The sequence below is a fragment of the Chiloscyllium plagiosum genome, chromosome 6, assembly GCF_004010195.1.
Source record: "Chiloscyllium plagiosum isolate BGI_BamShark_2017 chromosome 6, ASM401019v2, whole genome shotgun sequence".
NCBI lineage: Eukaryota > Metazoa > Chordata > Chondrichthyes > Orectolobiformes > Hemiscylliidae > Chiloscyllium > Chiloscyllium plagiosum.
The window spans coordinates 102,572,185-102,594,209 of NC_057715.1; the positions used below are offsets into that span (position 1 = coordinate 102,572,185).

Sequence of the window (22,025 nt, forward strand, 5' to 3'; positions counted from 1 at the left end):
TGCAAATCATTCCACACAAACATTTTATGTGGTCTCTGAAAATAGAGTCACAGAGTCAGAGAGATGTACAGCACGGAAACTGACCGTTCGGTCTAACTCATTCATGCTGACCAAATAGCCTAACCCAATCTAGTCCCATTTGCCAGCATTTGGCCCATATCCCTTTAAACCCTTCCTATTCATACACCCATCCAGATGCCTCTTAAATACTGTAATTGTACCAACCTCCACCACTTCCTCTGGCAGCTTATTCCACACATGCACCACCCTCTGTGTGAAAAAGTTGCCCCTTAGGTCTCTTTTATATCTTTCCCCTCTCATCCTAAACCTATGCCCTCTAGTTCTGGACTCCCCCACCCCAGGGAAAAGACTTTGTCTATTTATCCTATCCATGTCCCTCATGATTTTACAAACTTCTATAAGGTCACCCCTCAGCCTCCGACGATCCGGGGAAAACAGCCCCAGCCTATTCAACTCTCCCTATAGCTCAAACCCTCCAACCCTGGCAACATCTTTGTTAGTCTTTTCTGAACTCTTTCAAGTTTCACAACATCCTTCCAATAGGAAGAAGATCAGAATTGTATGCAATATTCCAACAGTGGCCGAACCAATATCCTGTATAGCCGCAACATGACTTCCCAATTCCTATACTCAATGCTCTGACCAATAAAGGAAAACATACTAAATACCTTCCTCACTATTCTATCTACCTGCGACTCCACTTCCAAGGAGCTATGAACCTGCACTCCAAGGTGTCTTTGTTCAGCAACGCTCCCAAGGACCATAACATTAAGTGTATAAGTCCTGCTCTGATTTGCCTTTCCAAAATGCAGCACCTCACATTAATCTAAAATAAACTCCATCTGCCATTTCTCAGTCCAATGTCCCACCTGATCAAGATCCTGTTATACTCTGAGGTAACCTTCTTTGTTGTCCACTATACCTCCAATTTTGGTGTCATCTGCAAACTTACTAACTATATTTCCTGTGTTCACATCCAAATCATTTATATAAAAGATGAAAAGTAGTGGATCCAGTACCGATCCTTGTGGCACACCACTGGTCACAGGCCTCCAGTCTGAAAAGCAATCCTCCACCACCACTCTCTGCTTTCTACCTTCAAGACAGTTCTTTATCCAAATGGCTAGTTCTCCCTGTATTCCATGAGATCTAACCTTGCTAACCAGTCTTCCATGAGGAACCTTATCAAACATCTTACTGAAGTCTACATAGATCAATTCCACCGGTGTGCCCTCATCAATCCTCTATGTTACTTCTTCAAACTTCTTCAAGTTTGTGAGACATGGTTTCCCATGCGCATAGCCATGTTGACTATCCCTAGTCAGTCCTTGCCTTTCCAAACACATGTACTTCCTGTCCCTCAAGATTCCCCCCAACAACTTGCCTACCATCAATGTCAGGCTCACTGGTCTATAGTTCCCTTTTCCTTGCCACATTTCTTAAATAGTGGTACCACGTTAGCCAACCTCTAATCTTCTGGCATCTCACCTGTGACTACCAATGATACAAATATCTCAGCAAGGGGCCCAGCAATCACTTCCCCTGCTTCCCACAAGAGATCTAGGGTACACCTGATCACGTCCTGGGAATTTATCCACTTTTGTGCATTTCAAGACATCCAGGAACTCCTCCTCTCCGAAAGCTATCTGCAAATTCATCGCTTGGCAAATTTTACGTTTTTTTTCAGTTACAATCTTCTTTCCTGAGTTGGTGCGATTTGTTCAAGCTGAATATATTTAACTTTCTCATTAAAGATACTGGAGATCCTGCCGTGTTGATGTAAAGTTAATTAAAAGGATATAATTAAACTTATGAGGCAAGTTTTTAATTTGCGATAGTGGTCTAATGAAATCTCTTAGTTTGTATTTATTACGGTTAGTGAAGTATCACATTAACAATGGTCACAGACCAACACTGGAATTATCATGAAGCTTGGCTACAAAATTAAAAATCAATATAAAATGACTGTTAATAGCAGAGGATCATATTAAGCGAGAGCTCTTGCAAATTAGGATCTAGATACTACAAAGCAAATAGTGTAATTGTCAGGAACTGTAGTAAAGCAGGTAAGTTACTGGACCAGTAATCCACAAGAGTTCAGATCCTAACATTTGGGAATTTAAAAATTCAGTTAATTGTACCAAATTTGAGATTAGATTATGATTAGATTCCCTACAGTGTGGAAACAGGCCCTTCAGCCCAACCAGTCCGCACCGACCCTCCGAAGAGTAACCCCACCCAGACCCATTTCCCTCTGACTTACGCACCTAACACTAGGGGCAATTTAGCATGGCCAATTCACCTAATCTGCAAACCTTTGGACTGTGGGAGGAAACTGGAGCACCCGGAGAAAATCCACGCCGACACTGGGAGAATGTGCTAACTCCACACAGACAGTCGCCCAAGGCTGGAATTGAACAGGTAAGTAATGTTAATTGTAATTATGCAAATGTCCTAAAACTCCAGCTGTTTGCTAATGTCCTTTTGGAGATGAAATCTGCTGATCAGACCCACCTACAACTTCAGAACCAAGCCATACTTCTGTCAGTCAGTTACCAACTTGGTTAATCTCCACCTTCTCTGCCAGCAATACCTAGATCTTACTGTGACGGAATTCAAAGCTTGCATTTTTTTTAAGATAGACCACATTTGAAATGGTAAAACTGGAAAAGTAAACTGAGAAGGGAAACCAACTCATCTAATTTTTCTGGAAACTAAGTCTGAAACTGAGACTGGAAACCAAAGTTTCTGGGGAAATTGAAATTGGTTGAATCATATAAAAGAACCTGGAGCCACCCAAATTCAGTAGGTGATGATTCTAGTGGTGTAGTAGAGGCACACAGAAACTATCTGTTCTCCTCAATCATCCTCCACCTCCCTTAAAGGGAAAAACCACCATTTTCTAATCCCTTTCCATTCTGAACCAGTCATACCAAGACTAAAACATTAACTCCATTTCTCTCTCCACAGAAGGTGCGAGACCTGCTGAATTTCTCCAGCATTTTCCATGTTTGCTTCAGAGTTCCAGCGTTTGCAGTATTTTGCTTTTATTTGAGGATACTCCAGGCAGGCTGAAGAAGACGGCTGAAGTTTGATCCAGATGCTCAATTCCATAGTTGCTGCAATTCTTTTTGGTACTTGATTTGATTTGATTTATTCTTGTCACATGTACCTAGGTACAGTGAAAAAATTTATTTTGCATGCCATACAATCAGATCATACGATACAAAGTGAATTTGGGTAAGAGAACAGTGAGAAGTACAAAGTTATGGCTGTAGAGAAGGTGCATAAGGAGTGAGGTAAGGCAGCACGGTGGCTCAGTGGTTAGCACTGCTGCCTCACAGCACCAAGGTCCTAGGTTCGATTCCAGCCTTGGGCAACTGTCTGTGTGGAGTTTGCACATTCTCCCCTTGTCTGCGTGGGTTTGCTCCGGTTTCCTCCCGCAGTCCAAAGATATGCAGGTCAGGTGAATTGGCCACGCTAAATTGCCCATATTGGTAGGTGCATTAGTCAGAGGGAAATGGGTCTGGGTGGGTTGCTCTTCAGAGGGTCGGGTTGGGCTGAAGGGCCTGTTTCCACGCTGTAGGAAATCTAATTAAAAAAAACAATAAATTTAAAATTTGAGAGGTCCATTCAGAAGTCTAACAACAGCAGGGAAGAATCTGTTCATATGTATCTACAAACTTTTATATCTTCTGCCCAATGAAAGAGGATGGAAGAGAGTGCAACTGGAGTGAGAGGGGTCTTTTTGATGATGTTGGTTGTTTTTCTGAGGCAGTGGGAAGTATAGATGGAGTCAATGGATGGGAGGCTGGTCTGTGTGATGGCCTGGGCTGTGTTCATGACCCTCTGTAGTTTCTTGCGATCTTCAGGATAACATTGGTGGATTTACACCATCCAAATTATCACAAGCTGAGTTGAGCAGATTCTACAGACATATGCCATTTCTGGTGCCCATGGAACTCAGAGTGATTGTGTACTGCTGTCAGATGGGGATTGGACTAAATTCTAAAAGAAAAATCCATAATCATTGATTTGAGTTACAGAAGGTTACCCAAGATAATGATTTGAAGTTTTTTTTTTGCGTGGAGTACCAACTCTGCTGCTTAAGCCATGTAACTATGTGGTTTCAGTTCAGTACTGCAATGTCAGATGGCTCCACGTTTAGAAGGTGTTTTGAGGTGTTTCTCTAACACAAAAGAAATATTTTTAAGAGGAATCCACTTCAAAAGGCTGTGGATTTTCAGTCATAAGAACTCAGATGAATAAATTGTTGGGATTCACAAGATTTGGAGTAGAGAAGAGTAGTGAAGTCAATATAGCAGTTTAGTCATAATTTCAATTAACATCAGCTGACCTAAGGAATCATACAATTTACCCCTAACTCTCATTTCTTACGTAAGCAAGAAACCTTATCTTCTCCTAATTCACCACACTCCAATGTTTCTCCCTTCAGAGCAGATTAATTTAAGTTCAGCTTCTTGAATGACAGCAATTGATCCTGATTCCATTCTTACTCTTCAAAGATCCCACTGACAATTCGGATTCTGTCATTTCCTTACATCGTCATGCATACACCTTACACAGGGGTCACTGAATAGCAACCATGGAGTCTCACATCATTAGCCAAAGAATGATAAGGCTGAAGTTGTGCCTCAATAAAAGAGCTAACCTTTGGGCTATTTTAAGGCTGAGCCGGGGACGTCAATTTGACAGATTAATGCACATATTACTAACTTTGCATTCAAAAATTCAATATATTTGAGTACCTCCTTCATCACTGTTTTAACTCCTGTTTCAGCCATGATTATTTCAAAGTTAAAAATCGCACAAAACCAGGTTATAGTCCAACAGGTTTATTTGGAAGCATTAGCTTTCGGAGCACTGCTCCTTCATCAGGTGGTTATGGAATATAAGATTGTAAGACACAGAATTTATAGCAAAAGTTTATGGTGTGATGAAACTGAAATTATGTATTGAAAAAAGATCTGGATTAGTTGTTAATCACTCATCTTTTAGAATGACCATGTTGGTTTCAATTCTTTCATATATAAATCGCAGAACTTTTTTAAAAGTTGCATTCTCAAGTTGCATTGGTTTTATGTGGCACAGACAGTCTCACACAGGGAAACTCACACCTTCAATACATTATCTGGGCCGACATGACGCCAATTGTTAAAGTTCACTTGAGAATGCAATTTTTAAAAACGTTCTGCGATTTACATATGAAAGAACTGAAACCAACATGGTCATTCTAAAAGATGAATGACTTAACAAACAATCCATGTCTTTTTCAATATTTAATTTCACTGTAAACTTTTGCTATAAATTCTGTGTCTTACAAACTTATTCTCCACAACCACCTGATGAAGGAGCAGTGCTCTGAAAGCTAGTGCTTCCAATTCAACCTGTTGGACTATAACCTGGTGTTGTGTGATTTTTAACTTTGTACACCCCAGTCCAACATCGACATTTCCAAATCATGATTATTTCAAAGACTTTGAATTAGTTGGCTTGTACAATTCAAAATGAAGGGGCTGCAGCATTAACAACTGATCCACTCCTTCTTGTGCTATGCTTTCTAACATATCATACTCTTTATATTTTCCAGTTCTACCTTTTATTAATTAAAGTTTGACTCCATGGCTGCACACTTGACACTCAGTAAATCTCAAATTCAAGTCACAACACAGGCTTTGAACACATAAAAGGCTGCAGTTCAATGACATAATCAGGAAGGGCTAATTTATCGAAGCTGCCTTTTATACAAAACAAAATTGACAGAAGATCTGCCTGTCCACCCAAGGAACTCATATACTCATTGAAGAAGAGCAGCAAAGATGGACAGGCCAACATATATATATATATACAGCCAATGCTAATTAACCAGCCATATGCGTCATTTGCTAATTTTAGGAGCTTGTTCTATACAAATTGGCCGTCAAGTTTGCTTATGTAACTTCATTTCAAAAGAAGTTAAATCGTTGTGAAGTCTTGGTAGGGTCCTGGGTAGTGTTGGTGAACAGAGAGACCGAGGGGTTCAAGTACACAGTTCCTGGGAAGTTATGTCAGAGGTAGACAGGTTGGTAAAAAAAAATCTTTGGCACACTTGCCTTCATTGTTCAGAACATTGAGAATAGGAGTTGGAACATTACCATGCGGCTGTACAGGACACTGGTGAGGCCACGTTTGGAGCATTTTTGCCACGGTTTACCTATTACCTATTATCTATGCTACTTAAATATGTGATCTGCTCGCAAGATACAACTTTTCACTGTGCCTCAGTACACGTGACAATAACTTCAATTCATTCAATTCAATTCAACTGTGTACAGTTCTGGTCACCCCGCTATAGGAAGGATATTATTAAGCTGGAGAGGGTTCAGGAAAGATTTACAGAGATTTTACTGGTACTGGGGAGTTTGAGTTATAAGGAGAGGCTGGATAGGCTGACAGCGTAAGAGGTTTGTAAAATTATAAGGGGCATAATAATGAGGGTGAAGAGCAAAGATCTTTACTCTAGGGTAGGGGAGTTGAAAACTTAGAGGGCATAATTTTAAGGTGAGAGGAGAAAGATTTAAAAGGGATCTGAGGGGCAATGTTTTCACACAGAGTGTGGGTCAAATGTGAAATGAACAGCCAGAGGAAGTGGTAGATGCAGGTACAGTTACAACATTTAAAAGACATTTGGACAGGTTCATGAATAGGAAAAGTTTCGCAGGATATGGAGAAAGTGAAGACCGCAGATGTTGGAGATCAGAGTCGAGAGTGTGGTGCTGGAAAAGCACAGCAGGTCAGGCAGCATCCAAGGAGCAGGAGGGTTGACATTTCGGGATGAAGGGCTTATGCACAAAATGTCAATTCTCCTGCTCCTCAGAAGCTGCTTGACCTGCTGTGCTTTTCCAACATCACACTCTTGACTTAGCGGGATATGGGCCAAGCGCGGGCAAATGGGACTGATTCAGTTTGAGAAACCTGGTCATATGGACGAGTTGGACCGAAGGGCCTGCTTCCATGTTGTATAATGCTATCCTTTTGGATGTCCTGACGTTGAAAGGTGCTGTATAGAAACAAGCTCTTACTTTCATAACTGCTAATAGTTTTGCAGCCATATGCACTGCCATGCAAAGGCAGAAGCTCAGAAGTAATTAAAAATACCACCCTGTGTTAGACACTAATTAATACTGTACTGGTCTGGGTAAACACTTTCAAACAGGTTAGAAATGGCTTGGAGTTGAAAACATAGCACATGTTGAGAAATAATCAGCTATGGCCTCAGTAAAACACTAATGACCTACTGATAGATAGAATCACTCCTACTTGATCATTTCACAGTTCACTGAGAAATATTAATGGGTTTCTTTCAGGAAGCATTTGATTTGTTACAACTTTTTTTATATATAGATCCTGTACACTAATAGAAAGATTAAAAGACATACAAAAAAAAAAGTAATGATGCATTTTATGTTCAGGGCATTGAATCACAAAAATAGAATCACTTCACTCTGATGACCCAGTGACTGCCTTCTGTGTTGTGTAGTCAATAGACAAATGTTTCTGACCACCCGCTGCCCGAACAATGAGCAAAGGAAAAATATATGGCCAGAATTTCCTTGTTAAGAGGCCCCTCTCCCAATTGCTCCATACAGCAACCAACAGATCCCAGTGCCAGTCTGTTATAATGTCAGGTTCAGGGATATTTCCTGTTGTTCTGCAGCGGCAAACACAACATTCTCAAAATCCGATGGTCCACTATCACATCTCTTAAGGGACTCTCTTCACCTTGCATTTCGGTCCCTGCTAATAGACCAGTGCTATGGACCAGACCAAACCCCCTCAAAATATATTAAAGAGATAGTCTGGACCCTATCTTTTCCTTATTTTAAAGGTAAGAATAAGGCATTACATTCCAGATGTAATTTGATTGGTCAAACTACTCAACTTATAGCAAAACACACTTTAGTTTACAGACAAAATAAAAATAAAATAGCTGGCTTAACTGTAACTCTATCAAAATGTGAAACAAAATTGTAGTTATTTTAACAACTACTATTTAACTGTTCCAATACAGTAAGATCCCATAAACACACCCTTGGCAAAGGCAAATTCAGTAAAATACAATGTATCACATGCAATTCTAGCAGCAGGAATAGAGCCCCAGTTTTTAGCTATAACAGAGAGAGGAATAAGAGCTTCCACATCCAATTTTCAGACCTCAGCAACTGCTGAAAGCTAAAACTGAAAGTCCTGGTTCTGTGGGAGCTTGAACCCACCCATTCAGGCTGCTTCTATTGTTCCAATTTTTTTAAAAAGGCCAGGGCCTCACAAACTGTGTATTCTATTGGCTTTGAGTAGACCACTTCACACCTCTGACTCAACAGTTCTCCATAAAACAGAAGAAAAAATACCATTCTTAAGGTCGTTGTATTGTCTCAGCAGTTTCATGAGGAATCTTGCTTTCGGGTGCTGGTCAAGAGGAAAGAGAAATAAAAGGCTGGGAATAACGCCTTTCACTCAGTACAGGTGATTACAATGTTGCAGCACCACATTAGGTCCAGATGTGTGGGAAAACATCAGAATTTTAAATCTTAGTCTCGGCTAATGTTACTCAAAATACTGAATCCCATTTCTGTGTTTGGAGAGAAGGGATTAATTTTGTATTTGTCTGGGAAAAGGAAAATATGAGGAAATGTTATTAAAAAATCCCAAGGCCTGACTTGCAGTGATTTTAAACATTAGTACAAATTCCTTGCTGCACACTGCATCAATGGCTGAAAAATTGCTTTGCTCGTTTTCAGGTAAATTCACAAATTCTCTCCTGCAGCAGGAGACTGTGAATCAAGAGAGTGAGGATCAAAGGTAGGTTCCCACTGGGAGTGTAAACTCGATGAACGTACTCTTAATGTCATACATTTTCAGTTAGCTTTTTGTTGGAATGCATGTATAACATGAACGTACGCCATCGGAAAGGCAAGTCTTTACTCACAATGATAACCTACAACTTCAGGCTCCCTCTACCACAACTAACAACATCAGAGCAGAAATCAAAGCCAATACATGAGGTTGTCTGGCTATTAGAATGTACATTAGCATCGGGAATTAGGAAGTCAAATATATTGTTGTCATACATCTCAAGAGGACTAGAATATAAAAGCAGAGCTGTACTTCTGAAGCTTTATAAGGCTATGGTCAGACCACATTTAGAGCATTTTGAGCAATTTTGGGCCCCATACCTCAGGAAGGATATACTGGCCCTGGAGCAGGTCCAGAGGAGGTTCATGAGAACGATCCCAGGAATGAACGTCTTAACACATGAGGAACATTTGAGGATTCTGAGTTTTTCCTCGATGGAGTTTAGAAGGATTAGATTAGATTAGTGTGGAAACAGGCCCTTCGGCCCAACAAGTCCACACCGACCCACCGAAGCGCAACCCACCCATACCCCTACATTTACCCCTCGCCTAACACTACGGGCAATTTAGCATGGCCAATTCACCTGGCCCTGCACATCTTTGGACTGTGGGAGGAAACCGGAGCACCTGGAGGAAACCCACGCAGACACGGGGAGAATGTGCAAACTCCACACAGTCAGTTGCCTGAGGCGGGAATTGAACCCGGGTCTCTGGCGCTGTGAGGCAGCAGTGCTAACCACTGTGCCACCGTGCCGCTCACAAGGATGTGGGTGATCTGATTGAAACTTACAGAATACTGAATGGCCTGGACAGAGGGAATGTTGGGAAGAAGTTTCCATTGGCAGGAGAGATGAGAATCCGAGGGCACAGCCTTAGAGTAAAGGGAAGAGCCTTTAGAATGGAGATAAGGAGAAACTTCTTTAGCCAGAGAATGGGGAATCTGTGGAATTCATTGCCACAGAGGGCTGTGGAGGTCAATTAATTGAGTATATTTACAACAGAGGTAGATAGGTTCTTGATTGCCAAGGGGATCAAAGGTCATGGGGAGAAAGCAGGAGAATGGGGTTGAAAAACCTATCAGCCATGCTCAAATGGTGAAGCAGACTCAATGGGCTGAATGGCCTAATTTCAGCTCTTATGGTCTCACGATGTTTATTTATCGTATGTGATCCTACAACAGAGAAACCAATTAGTCAGCTGACCAGTCTCTACCCCAGATAAGTCTCATCCCATTTCTTTCCAACTAACCCCATTAGCAGATACTTCCATTTCTTGCTCTCTATTGTCTTCACCTAACTTCCCCTTCAATGTATTGATGTTATTTACCTGATGTAGTTCTTGTGATTGGGAGATCCTTGACATAGCCATACTTTGAAATAAGATATTTCTCTTGAATTCCCTACTTGACTCATTAATGACTGCCTTCTTCTTCTGGTGTCTTCCTTTGATCCATAAGTTGAAGCATCTTGCACCATCCTTGGGAATTTTCTTTGAGCTTTTGCCAATGCCACTACATCCCTTTCTAAAATGAAGGCCAGAACTGTTCACAGCTCTCCAGTATTGTCCAACTAAAGTTCAACTGGGCAGAAGTGGTCCTGCAGATGTTGGAGCTTAGGATGGTGCTGGAAAAGCACAGCAGGTCAGGCAGCATCCAAGGAGCAGGAAAATTGACATTTCAGGCAAAAACCCTTCTTCAGGAATGGATGAAGGGCTTTTGCCCGAAATATCGATTTTCTTGCTCCTTGGATGCTGCTTGACCTGCTGTGCTTTTCCAGCACCACTCTAATCTCAACTAAGGTACAACACAGGTTTAACATAACATCCTTATTTTTTAATTTTATCCTTCTGGAATTGGAGCCTAAAGCTGAGTTTACATTTTCCATTCATGGACTTATTAGCCTCCGCTGCTGGATATATTGATTTATTAATAGGTATCTTTGGATCCTGTGAGATATTATGTTATATCTTTATTAACTCACTCTCCAGCTTGCTATATTCATTAACACCAGGTTCCTATTCATTCATTTATTCATTCATAACCCTTTACTAACCCATTATTTACTATAACAGTTTCATTCATTCATTCATAAAACCCCAGTTCTGTAGTATATTTTAATATCCAAATTTAAAAACAACCCTTTCAAACTCATGACTGCATTTTCACACCTTATCAGCCCTTGCTCCGAGCAGTGTTTACCTCTGAATAAGTGCAGCATACAGAACAATACCACCCCCATCAAGTCTCCACAAAACGGTATAATATTAATCAGCCCTTACCAACCATCTCCTGGACCTGAATAGATTCTCCAATTAGAAAGTACCTGTTAAATAAAACTCACACTGGCAAATAGTAAATAAATCTCATAACCCAGCTGCAGTAATCAGTTTAATATCCTTTATTCTCTTATTAAGTAGATGTACAATTTCTAACTTATTTAGAGCATAGGGTCCTAGCACTTTGACTAATATTTTCTAATTTAAAAGACAAAAGAACTAACACCTCCTAATTATCCAAGCAGACCGGACAGACATCCCATCAGAAGTAGCAGCCAACATTGAGCACATTTTAACCCATCTCCTGTCTCCCAGTACAGAAGCCTGTCAAACCTTTGTGTACTATAGATAAAAGAATGTAACACCGTAGTAATGGAATTTTAATATACGCAAGAACCATGTATAAAGGGGCTCTTGTAAGAGCTGTATTTCAGGATTCTATTGCCGTCTTGAACTTGTGCTGTGATTGCTAAATAAAAGAGGCTATTTTACGCCACTCACTGATTCCAGTTGTTATTTGAACACAATCCCGCAATACTATGCTTCTCTATTCTACTTAGACTCATTTTTGGTGCCATTAATGCTCTTACCACTAAAATGTATCTAAATTGTAATTCGTTCGCAAAACATATGTCCGTTCTGCGAGTGTATTTAGTGTCTTCTTGCATTTAGACAAAGTTTTCAAGCCATTTTACCTGAAAAAGGCCATGAAGGAGAAGCCATAGCCATGTTGTTCTGCTATTCCTGCACATACCACGTTGGTAGAAGCACCAATCAATGTCCCGTTGCCTGAAATGGGGAAAGGTAATTACACAAAGGTCAGAATAAAATGATATCAACATCAATGATCATGAGAGGGCCAAACCCAAGATTAACACAGGAACCTAAATACATAGACAATGTAAGGTAGATTTAAAAATAAATGCAATTTGTACTTCATGTGAGAGATGCAAGCTTTGTAAATGAAGGCTTGGATGGATATGGCAAAATGTATATATATTCAAGCACAAAACTAAAAGGTGGTAAGGAGAAGTATCCATTATAATTCCCCAATCTCTTGCAAAGTGGTTCTGATAATCAGTCATGATTTGGAGATGCTGGTGTTGGACTGGGGTGTACAAAGATAAAAATCACACAACATGAGGTTATAGTCCAACAGGTTTATTTGAAAGCACTAGCTTTCAGAGTGCTGCTCCCTCATCAGGTAGTTGTGGTACACTCCACAACCATCTGATGAAGGAGCAGCGCTCCGAAAGCTAGTGCTTCCAAATAAACCTGTTGGACTATAACCTGGTAATTGGTAACATTCTTCCTTCTGACTGGGAATGCTGTGATTTAAAAGTCCACTGTGTAGTAAAGTTGAGTTTGTAACAAATATTGATTTTTTAATTCATTGGCTGGTAATTGGACATTCAAGAAGGCAGATTATTTTTTAACAGCATAAAGTTGTTTTACCCTACAGCAACATGACCAATTCACATCAACAAATGCAGATGAATTAATAATTCAGTGTATTTGATGAGAACCTGAATTCGTTGCTGAATTTCAGAGTGTTGAAGTACTGCCTAACTTTCAAAAGGATTTGTTTGTCTGCAAAGTGTTTTAAGATGTCCTAAGGGTGTGTATGTGCTACATTCCAACCTTGTTGGGGAGGAGAAGGAATATCTGCAGAAACTTATCAAATATAATACGCTTACACACACACTTAATCACCTACAGTGTTTAAAAATCGAAAGCTAAAGGGGAGGTGATGGCCTAATGGCATTATCACTGGGCTACTCACCCAGAAACCCAGGTTCAAACCCCCCCCTCGGCAGATTGGTGGAATTTGAATTGAATACAAATCTGGAATTAAGAGTCTAACAATGATTGTGAAGCCAGTTGCGATTGTTGGGGGAAAAACAATAGGCGAAAGTGAGGACTGCAGATGCTGGAGATTAGAGTGGTGCTGGAAAGGCACAGCAGGTCAGGCAGCATCCGAGGAGCAGATTACTCTGTTATCTGTCTTTGTGTTTGTGAACTACAAGTTCCTCCTAGTTTGAGGAAGGATTGAATTTAGAATTCTGCTCTCATTAGAATTTACTTCAGGAACTCCTGATGAAGGGCTCCTGCCCAAAACATCAATTTTCCTGCTCCTCGGATGCTGCCTGACTGGCTGTGCTTTTCCAGCACCACTCTAATCTTGAGGGGAAAAAGAATGTAACACCATAGTAATGGAATTTTAGAATACCTAAGAACTGTGTATAAAGGAGGTCTTGTAAGAGCTCGGGAAAAAAATCTGATTCACTCATGTCCTTTAGGGAAGGTAATGGCCTACATGTGACCTCCAGACCAGCCGTGATGTGGATGACACTTAACTGCCCTTTGTGTAATTAGGAATGGGCAATAAAGGCTGGCTCAGCCAGCAATGCCCACAACCCATGAATACATTTTAACCAACAGACCATTGAAAATTTAACTGCTTGAACAATGAGAACGCATGATTTAAGATAGCTCTTAAATGTTTGCTCTTGCCTGCTACAGAACTGGTTCTGGGGGAGGCATGGTGGCTCAGTGGTTCGCACTGCTGCCTCACAAAACCAGGGACCCGGGTTCGATTCCCGCCTCGGGTGACTGTCTGTGTGGAGTTTGCACATTCTCCCCATGTCTGCATGGGTTTCTTCCGGGTGCTCTGGTTTCCTCCCACACTCCAAAAATGTGCAGGTCAGGTGAATTGACCATGCCAAATTGCCCATAGTGTTGGTTGGAGTAAATATAGGCTAGGGGAATGGGCCTGGGTGGGTTACTCTTCGGTGTGGACTAGTTGGGTCAAAGGACCTGTTTCCACACTGTAGGGAATCTAATCTAATCTATCTCCAGACAAATTTATTAAGTTCTACTTGGAACATACAATTATGCTTGAATTACTGGCAGTTAGAGCTAGAAATCACATACCAAGCAAAAGTCCTTTGAGTTTTGAAGCACTTGCCTGCTACAGAACTGGTTCAGGCACTGAGGAGCAAAGTGAGGTCCCTTTTGACTCTCTCTCCCTCCCCAGAAAACGTCTAAGTTCAGGCCCTGCCAACAATATTGAGGCTATGTGCAGCAAGCAGAAACATTCATCTCCACAGCTGTCTCTCCTGGGGCAAAAAACAACTTTGGTGTGTATCTCTTTAAATCAGAAACTTCAATACTATTGAATTTAGCCCAAGGTCATCCTTTTACACCAAACCATGGATTTTCTACTCTCCCTACCTTTCCTTTATATGGATTTTACTTTGGTCAATCTATTCTGTCTTACTCTGTTATCTGTCTTTGTGTTTGTGAACTACCAGTTCCTCCTGGTTTGGGAAAGGATTGAATTAGAATTCTGCTCTCATTAGAATTTACATCAAACCATGACCCTGTATGCGCTTTTTTTGGTAGAAGTAAATTTCTGCTGTCCTCAACAAAATTCACATCAACAAATGCAGATGAATTAATAATTCAGTGTATTTGGTGAGAACCTGAATTGGTTGCTGAATTTCAGAGTGTTGGAGTACTGTCTAACTTTCAAAAGAATTTACTTGTCTGCAAAGAGTTTTATCATAGAGTCATAGAGATGTACAGCACGGAAATAGACCCTTCGGTCCAATCTGTCCATGCCGACCAGATATCCCAACCCAATCCAGTTAGGATGTCCTGAGAACATAAAACATATGGGTGCAAAAGAGGATGAACATAAGAACAAGGGAAAGGAGTAGATAATTCAGCCCCTTGAGGCTGCTTCGCCATTTGATATGATCATGGTTTATCTCAACAACATTTTCCTGCCCACTTTTCATAACCTTTCAGCCCATTTCTAATTAAAAAGCTACTTCCACCTTAAATTCACTTAATCACCCAGCATCCATCGGACTCTGGGTGCGGTGAATTCCACATTTCTTCCCATTTCTGTTTTAAATCTGTTACAGCTTATCATAAAACTATACCCTGTCATTCTAGGTGTTTCAATAATGCCAACTCATGCCTGTAGGTTTGCTACATGCCAGATATATTGTTAAATTTTGCTAAATTGGAAATCTTGGAAAAAAAAACAAGAGATAGCGTTGGTATCTCAACACCCAGAACAAAAGTAATATGCTTTAACCGAAGGTTAGATTCTCTGTGGCAGTCTTCAGTGGGAGGTATGTTCCTCAAAAAAGGGTTAGTAATGTTCCTAACCCCTTAATTTTCCCTGAACACTTTAAAAAGGGTCTCATGCCAGGATTTTAAAACAATAGGCCCATGTGAATATGGGATTAGAGCCACATCAAAGTCTAACCAGAAACTGGTTTTGGTGAGTGGAAGGATGGGCGTTGGCCGTGACACAAACCTCCCACATTTTTCTGCAGCTGGTGCTGCAGCACTTTGTTTATCAAACTGAGTGAGTGAACAGGGCCTCAATTAAAAATATAGAATAGCAAATAGGAGCAGGAGGCAGCTATTCAACACGGTCAAGGCTAACCACCAGTTATTCCCTGTTTCTGGTTGATCACTTTAGCTCTCAGAACTATATTGAACTCCTTAAAAACACTCATTATTTCAGCTTCAACCACTTTCTATGTCAGAGAATTTCACAAGTTCATCCCTCCCTGGTGAAGAAATTTCTCATTTCAGTCCGAAATGGCCTACTACATATCCTGAGGCTTTGACACCTAGTTCTGGTCTCCCTGTTACTGGGAACACCTCTCCTGATCTTAGCCTCCCTCACCCTGCTAGAATTTTCTTGGTTTTGATGAGTTCCTCATTCATTCTTCAGAATTCCAATGGATATGGTCCCAACTAATCTAAGGTAGCTCAGTGGTTAGCTCTGCTGCCTCACAGCACCAGGGACCTGGGTTTGATTCCACCCTTGGGTGACTGTCTGTGTGGAGTTTGCACGTTCTCCTCATGTCTGTGTGGGATTCCTCCTACAGTCCAAAGATTAGGTGGATTGGCCATGCTAAATGTAGTGTCCAGGGTTGGCCATTAGGATTGGGGTGGGATGTTCTTCACAGGGTTGGTGTGGATTGAATGGCCTGCTTCTACAATGTAGGGATTCTATGATTGTAAATTTCTTTATCATTGCCATCACAGGAATCAGTCTGGTAAATCTTTTCTGCACTCCCTCCTTAGCCAGAACGTCCTTCCACAGTTTAGGACTGCACACAGTATTCCAGGTGTAGTCTCACCAAGGCCCGGTACAATTGCAGTCCTGTATTCACATCCTCTTGCTATGAAGCCCAACATACCATTTGTCTTCATCACTACCTGCTGCACCTGTGTGCTTACTTTCACCCACTGGTGTACAAAGATACGCAACTCTTCTTATGCCTCAATTAATGAGCATTTATTCCACAAGACAGTACCCCAACTGGTGTAACACTTTCACAGTACTGCAGTGAAATGGCAGCCTTGAATATGGAAAAGATGCTGATAATTCAGTGAAGGGAATGGATTGCTAAATCACCCCTGGCACAATGTTGATAAAATGCCAATATGTTTTGAGAGCTGTCAATTAACATGCTTACTCTAGATTGGAGTTTAAATTCACTAACGTTACTGTATGAATCTATATTGGATTTACAGCAAATTCCTCTCCCTGTTATTTTACCAGGGCAGTTAACCTGCTTATGTTAAGTAATGCCTCTATTAAAATAGAGAGGAAGAGCAAGTTGATACAAGTAGCTATTTCTTATTCATACAGTAATGTCATTTACAGTGATTTCCACCAAGAGCACCATTTCAATTTTAAAATGGGCACTCAATCACACATTCAGCACATTTCAATTTCAGCTTCACCTCCAAGTTTGTGTGTTTCTCACTGATGGTCATAAAATGGTGCTTCAATTGTGATTTCCTGTTACCCTGTCCAATTAACAACAGATTCCTCACTGCTTGTTGACTGGGCTCTCATTTTCCAAACACTGATTAACTGTTGTTTTCAAGAGAGGCATGTTCCTGTTCATGCAGCACAGCCTGCATCTCCTGGAAGACTGTGTACCTGCTTCCTCAAGTAGACTCAATCAACGTGTGTCTGCTGCAGCAGGTATCAGTCTGATGCACTTGATCCCTGTGTTACTGGGGGGGGGGAGGAAGAAAAACAATCAGCACTGATAGCATCAGGCCTCCAATCAATAGAAGCTGACAGAATTCAGGTGATTAGGCCTTGATGTTGTCACGAGTTTCTTGTTTTCTCCATTCATGGTGCCAATTTTCAGCCAGCCTGCATATCTCATCCTTGTTTTAGGACAGAAAATATCTAATTAAAAATCTCATACTGCCTCAAGAACACAGACAAAAGTTCCCCTTGCTCCAAAAGCCTTCAAATCTTTAAGGAATAATTTTTGAATAGGTCAATATTTCACTGGTGTGCAGCAAGGGATTTAGATTAGATTCAATTCCCTACAGTATGGAAACAGGCCCTTCAGCCCAACAAGTCCGCACCAACCCTCTGATGAGTAACCCAGCCAGACCCATTTCCTTCTGACTAATGCACCTAACACTATGGGCAATTTAGCATAGCCAACTCACCTGACCTGCACATCTTTGGAATGTGGGAGGAAACCAGAGCAAACCCACACAGACACGGGGAGAATGTGCAAACTCCACACAGACAGCCACCCAAGGCTGGAATTGAACCTGGGACGCTGGCACTGTGAAGCAGCAGTGCTAACCACTGAGCCATCGTGCCACATTTCTCAAAATGCGATGCATCTTTCCCACCAATGTTCTTCCTTTCTGTCCTGAAGGCATTTATTTCTTTCAAACCCACTACTATCTAGAAGGTCAGAGGTAGCAACTACAGATAAGAGGAGCTGATAGTTTAGTGGTATTACCACCAGACTCTTAGTCTGGGAGGTCCAGGCAATGTCCTGGGGAGCTGGGTTCAAAGCCTGTTATGGCAGATGGTGAATTTGATTAAAAGTTTGGGATTTTGAGTCTGATGATAACTACAAAACTGTTATTGTTTGTTGGAGAAAAAACCCATCTGGTTCACTAATGACCTTTAAGGAAGGAAATCTGCTGTCTTTACCTGGTCTGCCCACTGTGTGACTTCAGACCCATTGCAATATGGTTGATTGTCAAATGGCCTCTGGGCAATTAGGGATTTCCAATAAATATTGGTCTGGCCAGTGACATCCATGTCCCATGAATGAATTTTAAAAATAATCTACCACCTATAAGTCCTCCTCTGAGCCATTCACCATCCTTACTTGGAAATATATCGCTGTTCCTTCAGTAGCCCTGGGCAATTCAGGCATTGCCTCCCTATTTGCACAGTGGGTCTACTTATGATACATCGACTGCAGTAGTTAAGGCAACCCACTTCCTCAAGGGTAATTAGGGATGGATATTAAATACGAGCCCAGCTAGTGACACTCATGCCCTATGAGTGATGTCTTAAAAATGTGCAAGATATAAAATTGTGCATCAGTAGATGGTTTTACCACAGGATGAATCACTCCCTACCTTCGATAAATACTGGGAGTTACAGAGGGCCATTGGAAGCACTGGTACTATCCTCCTAGATAGTTCAGTATAGACTGATAATCCAACTCTAGACTTTCCTAGTCTATATAACTCAGCCGCTCACTGAATGACTTCTTTATCCATCCTAAAGAGTTGATGGGGCACACATCCTAGTGATTGCTGTAGCTTGGAAACATGAACTTTCTCTATATTCCTGGTAGCTGTATATTTACAAACATTTAATTATATTTATTGATAAGGTGTAGGCATCGCTGGTTAGGCTGGCATTTATTAACAATTCTGATTGCCCTTGAGGAGGTGATGATGAGCTAACCTTTTCAACAGCTGCAGCTCTTGGGGTGTGGAAACACCCATAGTACTGTTACGGAAAGAGTCCCAGGATTTTGACCCAGTAACAGTGAAGAAACAATGACACAGTTCCAAGTTAGGATGGTGTGGGTCTATCAAAAGTTGAGAGGCAATTATGTTGCCAGGGCTGGAGGATCTGAGCTACAGGGAGAGGCTGAACAGGCTGGGGCTGTTTTCCCTGGAGCATCAGAGACTGAGGGGTGACCTTATAGAGGTTTACAAAATTATGAGGGGCATGGAAAGGATAAATAGACAAAGTCTTTTCACTGGGGTCGGGGAGTCCAGAACTAGAGGGCATAGGTTTAGGGTGAGAGGGGAAAGATATAAAAGAGACCTAAGGGGCAACGTTTACACGCAGAGGGTTATACGTGTATGGAATGAGCTGCCAGAGGATGTGGTGGAGGCTGGTACAATTGCAACATTTAAGAGGCATTTGGATGGGTATATGAATAGGAAGGGTTTGGAGGGATATGGGCCGGGTGCTGGCAGGTGGGACTAGATTGGGTTAGGATATCTGGTCGGCATGGACGGGTTGGAACGAAGGGTCTGTTTCCATGCTGTACATCTCTATGACTCTATGACTATAATGCCACTTTTGAGTCCATTATGATAATCAAAGACCAAAATGTTACCTTGAACTCGTTTTTCAATTATTTTGTTTCTTTTGCAAGTTAAATGTCAACTTGGTTGTTGGGCATTTTAATGGCTGGGTGTCCTTGACTCCATAAACTCTGCTACAATTTCTGAACTCTATATTTGCAAAGTGAGTTCACATGATGTGAATTGACTTCATTTGGGATAAGGTATATTGGAGAGAAGGAGGAAGAGAGGAGACCTGATCGAGGTGTACAAAATAATGAGAGGAATAGATAGGGTCAATAGCCAGAGACTTTTCCCCAGGGCAGGATTGACTGGTACAAGAAGTCACAGTCTGAAGATATTAGGAGGAAGGTATAAAGGAGATGTCAGAGGTAGGTTCTTTACGCAGAGAGTTGTGAATGCATGGAATGCGTTGCCAGCTGTGGTGGTGGAAGCAGAGTCAGTGGGGACATTTAGGCGACTGCTGGACATGCACATGGATAGCAGTGTGTTGGAATGCGTAGGTTAAGTTACTATATTTTACATTAGGATTAAATCTTGGCACAACATCGAGGGCCAAAGGGCCTTTTCTGTGCTGTAATTTTCTATGTTCTATGTTCTAAATGCTACATGGCAAAAAATAGATCAAACCCAAATTGGAAATTGAAAATCCCAAAGCTTTTCAAGAGAAATGTTCTGACCTGAGCCTTTGGCTGATGTGCTTTAACACACAGTTACTTTTAAACTCTTGATATCAAAGAAACTCATTAGAATTTTTTTAAAGCAAAAGAATTCTCAATTTTTGCCATGGAATTTTCAAATTTATTCTTTCACAGGCTGTCAGCAACACTAGCAAGGACAATATATTATCCACCCCAACTACCCTTGAATTGAGTGGTTTCCTAGGCCATTTCAGAGTGCAGTTACGACTATCCACATCCGTATATTTTGTAAATCATACATTGGCCAGATTCGATAAGGGTGGCAGATTTCCTTCGTAAAGGACACAAATGAAACAGATGGGTTCTGCTAAAGTGCATTGTGTTTCCATTAGCTTGTTCTACTCGTTATTTCCTCTTAGGATCCCTACAGTGCAGAAGCCATTCGGCCCATCAAGTCCACATCAATGCTCTGAACAGCATCACACCCAGACCCACCACCATATCCCTCTAATCCTGCCTTTTGACTAATCCACGTAGCCTACGCACTATGGGAAATTTAGCATGGCCAAGACACTTAACTTACATATCTTTGGTCCATGGGAGGAAACCAGAGCACCCGGAATATAACCACGCAGACACAGGGAGAATATGCTAACTCCACACGGTCAGTCGCCTCAGGCTGGAATTGAACCTGTGCCCCTAGTGCTGCGAGGCAGCAGAAGACTGGAGGCTGGCAAACATGGTGCCACTGTTTAAGAAGGGCAGTAAAGACAAGCCAGGGAACTAACGACCGGTAAGCCTGACCTCAGTGGTGGGCAAGTTGTTGGATGGAATCCTTAAGGGACAGGATGTACATGTATTTTGAAAGTCAAGGACTGATTAGGGATAGTCAACATGGCTTTGTGCATGGGAAATCATGTCTCACAAACTTGATTGAGTTTTTTGAAGAAGTAACTAAGAAGATTGATGAGGGCAGAGCAGGAGATGTAATCTATATGGACTTCAGTAAGGCGTTCGACGAGGTTCCTCTTGGGAGATTGATTAGCAAGGTTAGATCTCATGGAATACAGGGAGAACTAGCCATTTGGATACAGTACTGGCTCAAAGGTAGAAGACAGAGGGTGGTGGTGGAGGGTTGTTTTTCAGACTGGAGGCCTGTGACCAATGGAATGCCACAAGGATCGGTGCTGGGCCCTCTACTTTTTGTCATTTACATAACTGATTTGGATGTGAGCATTAGAGATACAGATAGTTAGTTTGGAGATGACACCAAAATTGGAGGTGTAGTGGACTGCGAAGAGGGTTACCTCAGATTACAACAGGATCTTGAACAGATAGGCCAATGGGTTGAGAAGTGGCAGATGGAGTTTAATTCAGATAAATGCGAGGTGCTGCATTTTAGGGAAAACAAATCTTAGCAGGACTTATACACTTAATGGTAAGGTCCTAGGGAGTGTTGCTGAACAAAGAGACCTTGGAGTGCAGGTTCATAGCTCCTTGAAAGTGGAGTCGCAGGTAGATAGGATAATGAAGAAGGCGTTTGGTATGCTTTCCTTTACTGGTCAGAGTATTGAGTACAGGAGTTGGGAGGTCATGTTGCGGCTGTACAGGACATTGGTTAGGCCACTGTTGGAATATTGGTGCAATACTGGTCTCCTTCCTATCGGAAAGATGTTGTGAAACTTGAAAGGGTTCAGAAAAGATTTACAAGGATGTTGTCAGGGTCGAAGGATCTGAGCTACAGGGAGAGGCTGAA

The 22,025-nt window shown here is 41.5% G+C and overlaps 1 protein-coding gene across 3 annotated transcripts in view; it reads right to left on the reverse strand.

Moving 5' to 3' along the window:
- oca2 (oculocutaneous albinism II) overlaps positions 1-22,025 on the reverse strand; it is a 526,553-nt gene that overhangs the window by 64,090 nt on the left and 440,438 nt on the right. For all 3 annotated transcript variants that reach the window (XM_043692287.1, XM_043692289.1, XM_043692288.1), the window contains exon 23: positions 11,903-11,996. In XM_043692287.1, the coding sequence (XP_043548222.1) occupies positions 11,903-11,996 (94 nt within the window). The remainder of the gene's footprint in view (positions 1-11,902; positions 11,997-22,025) is intronic.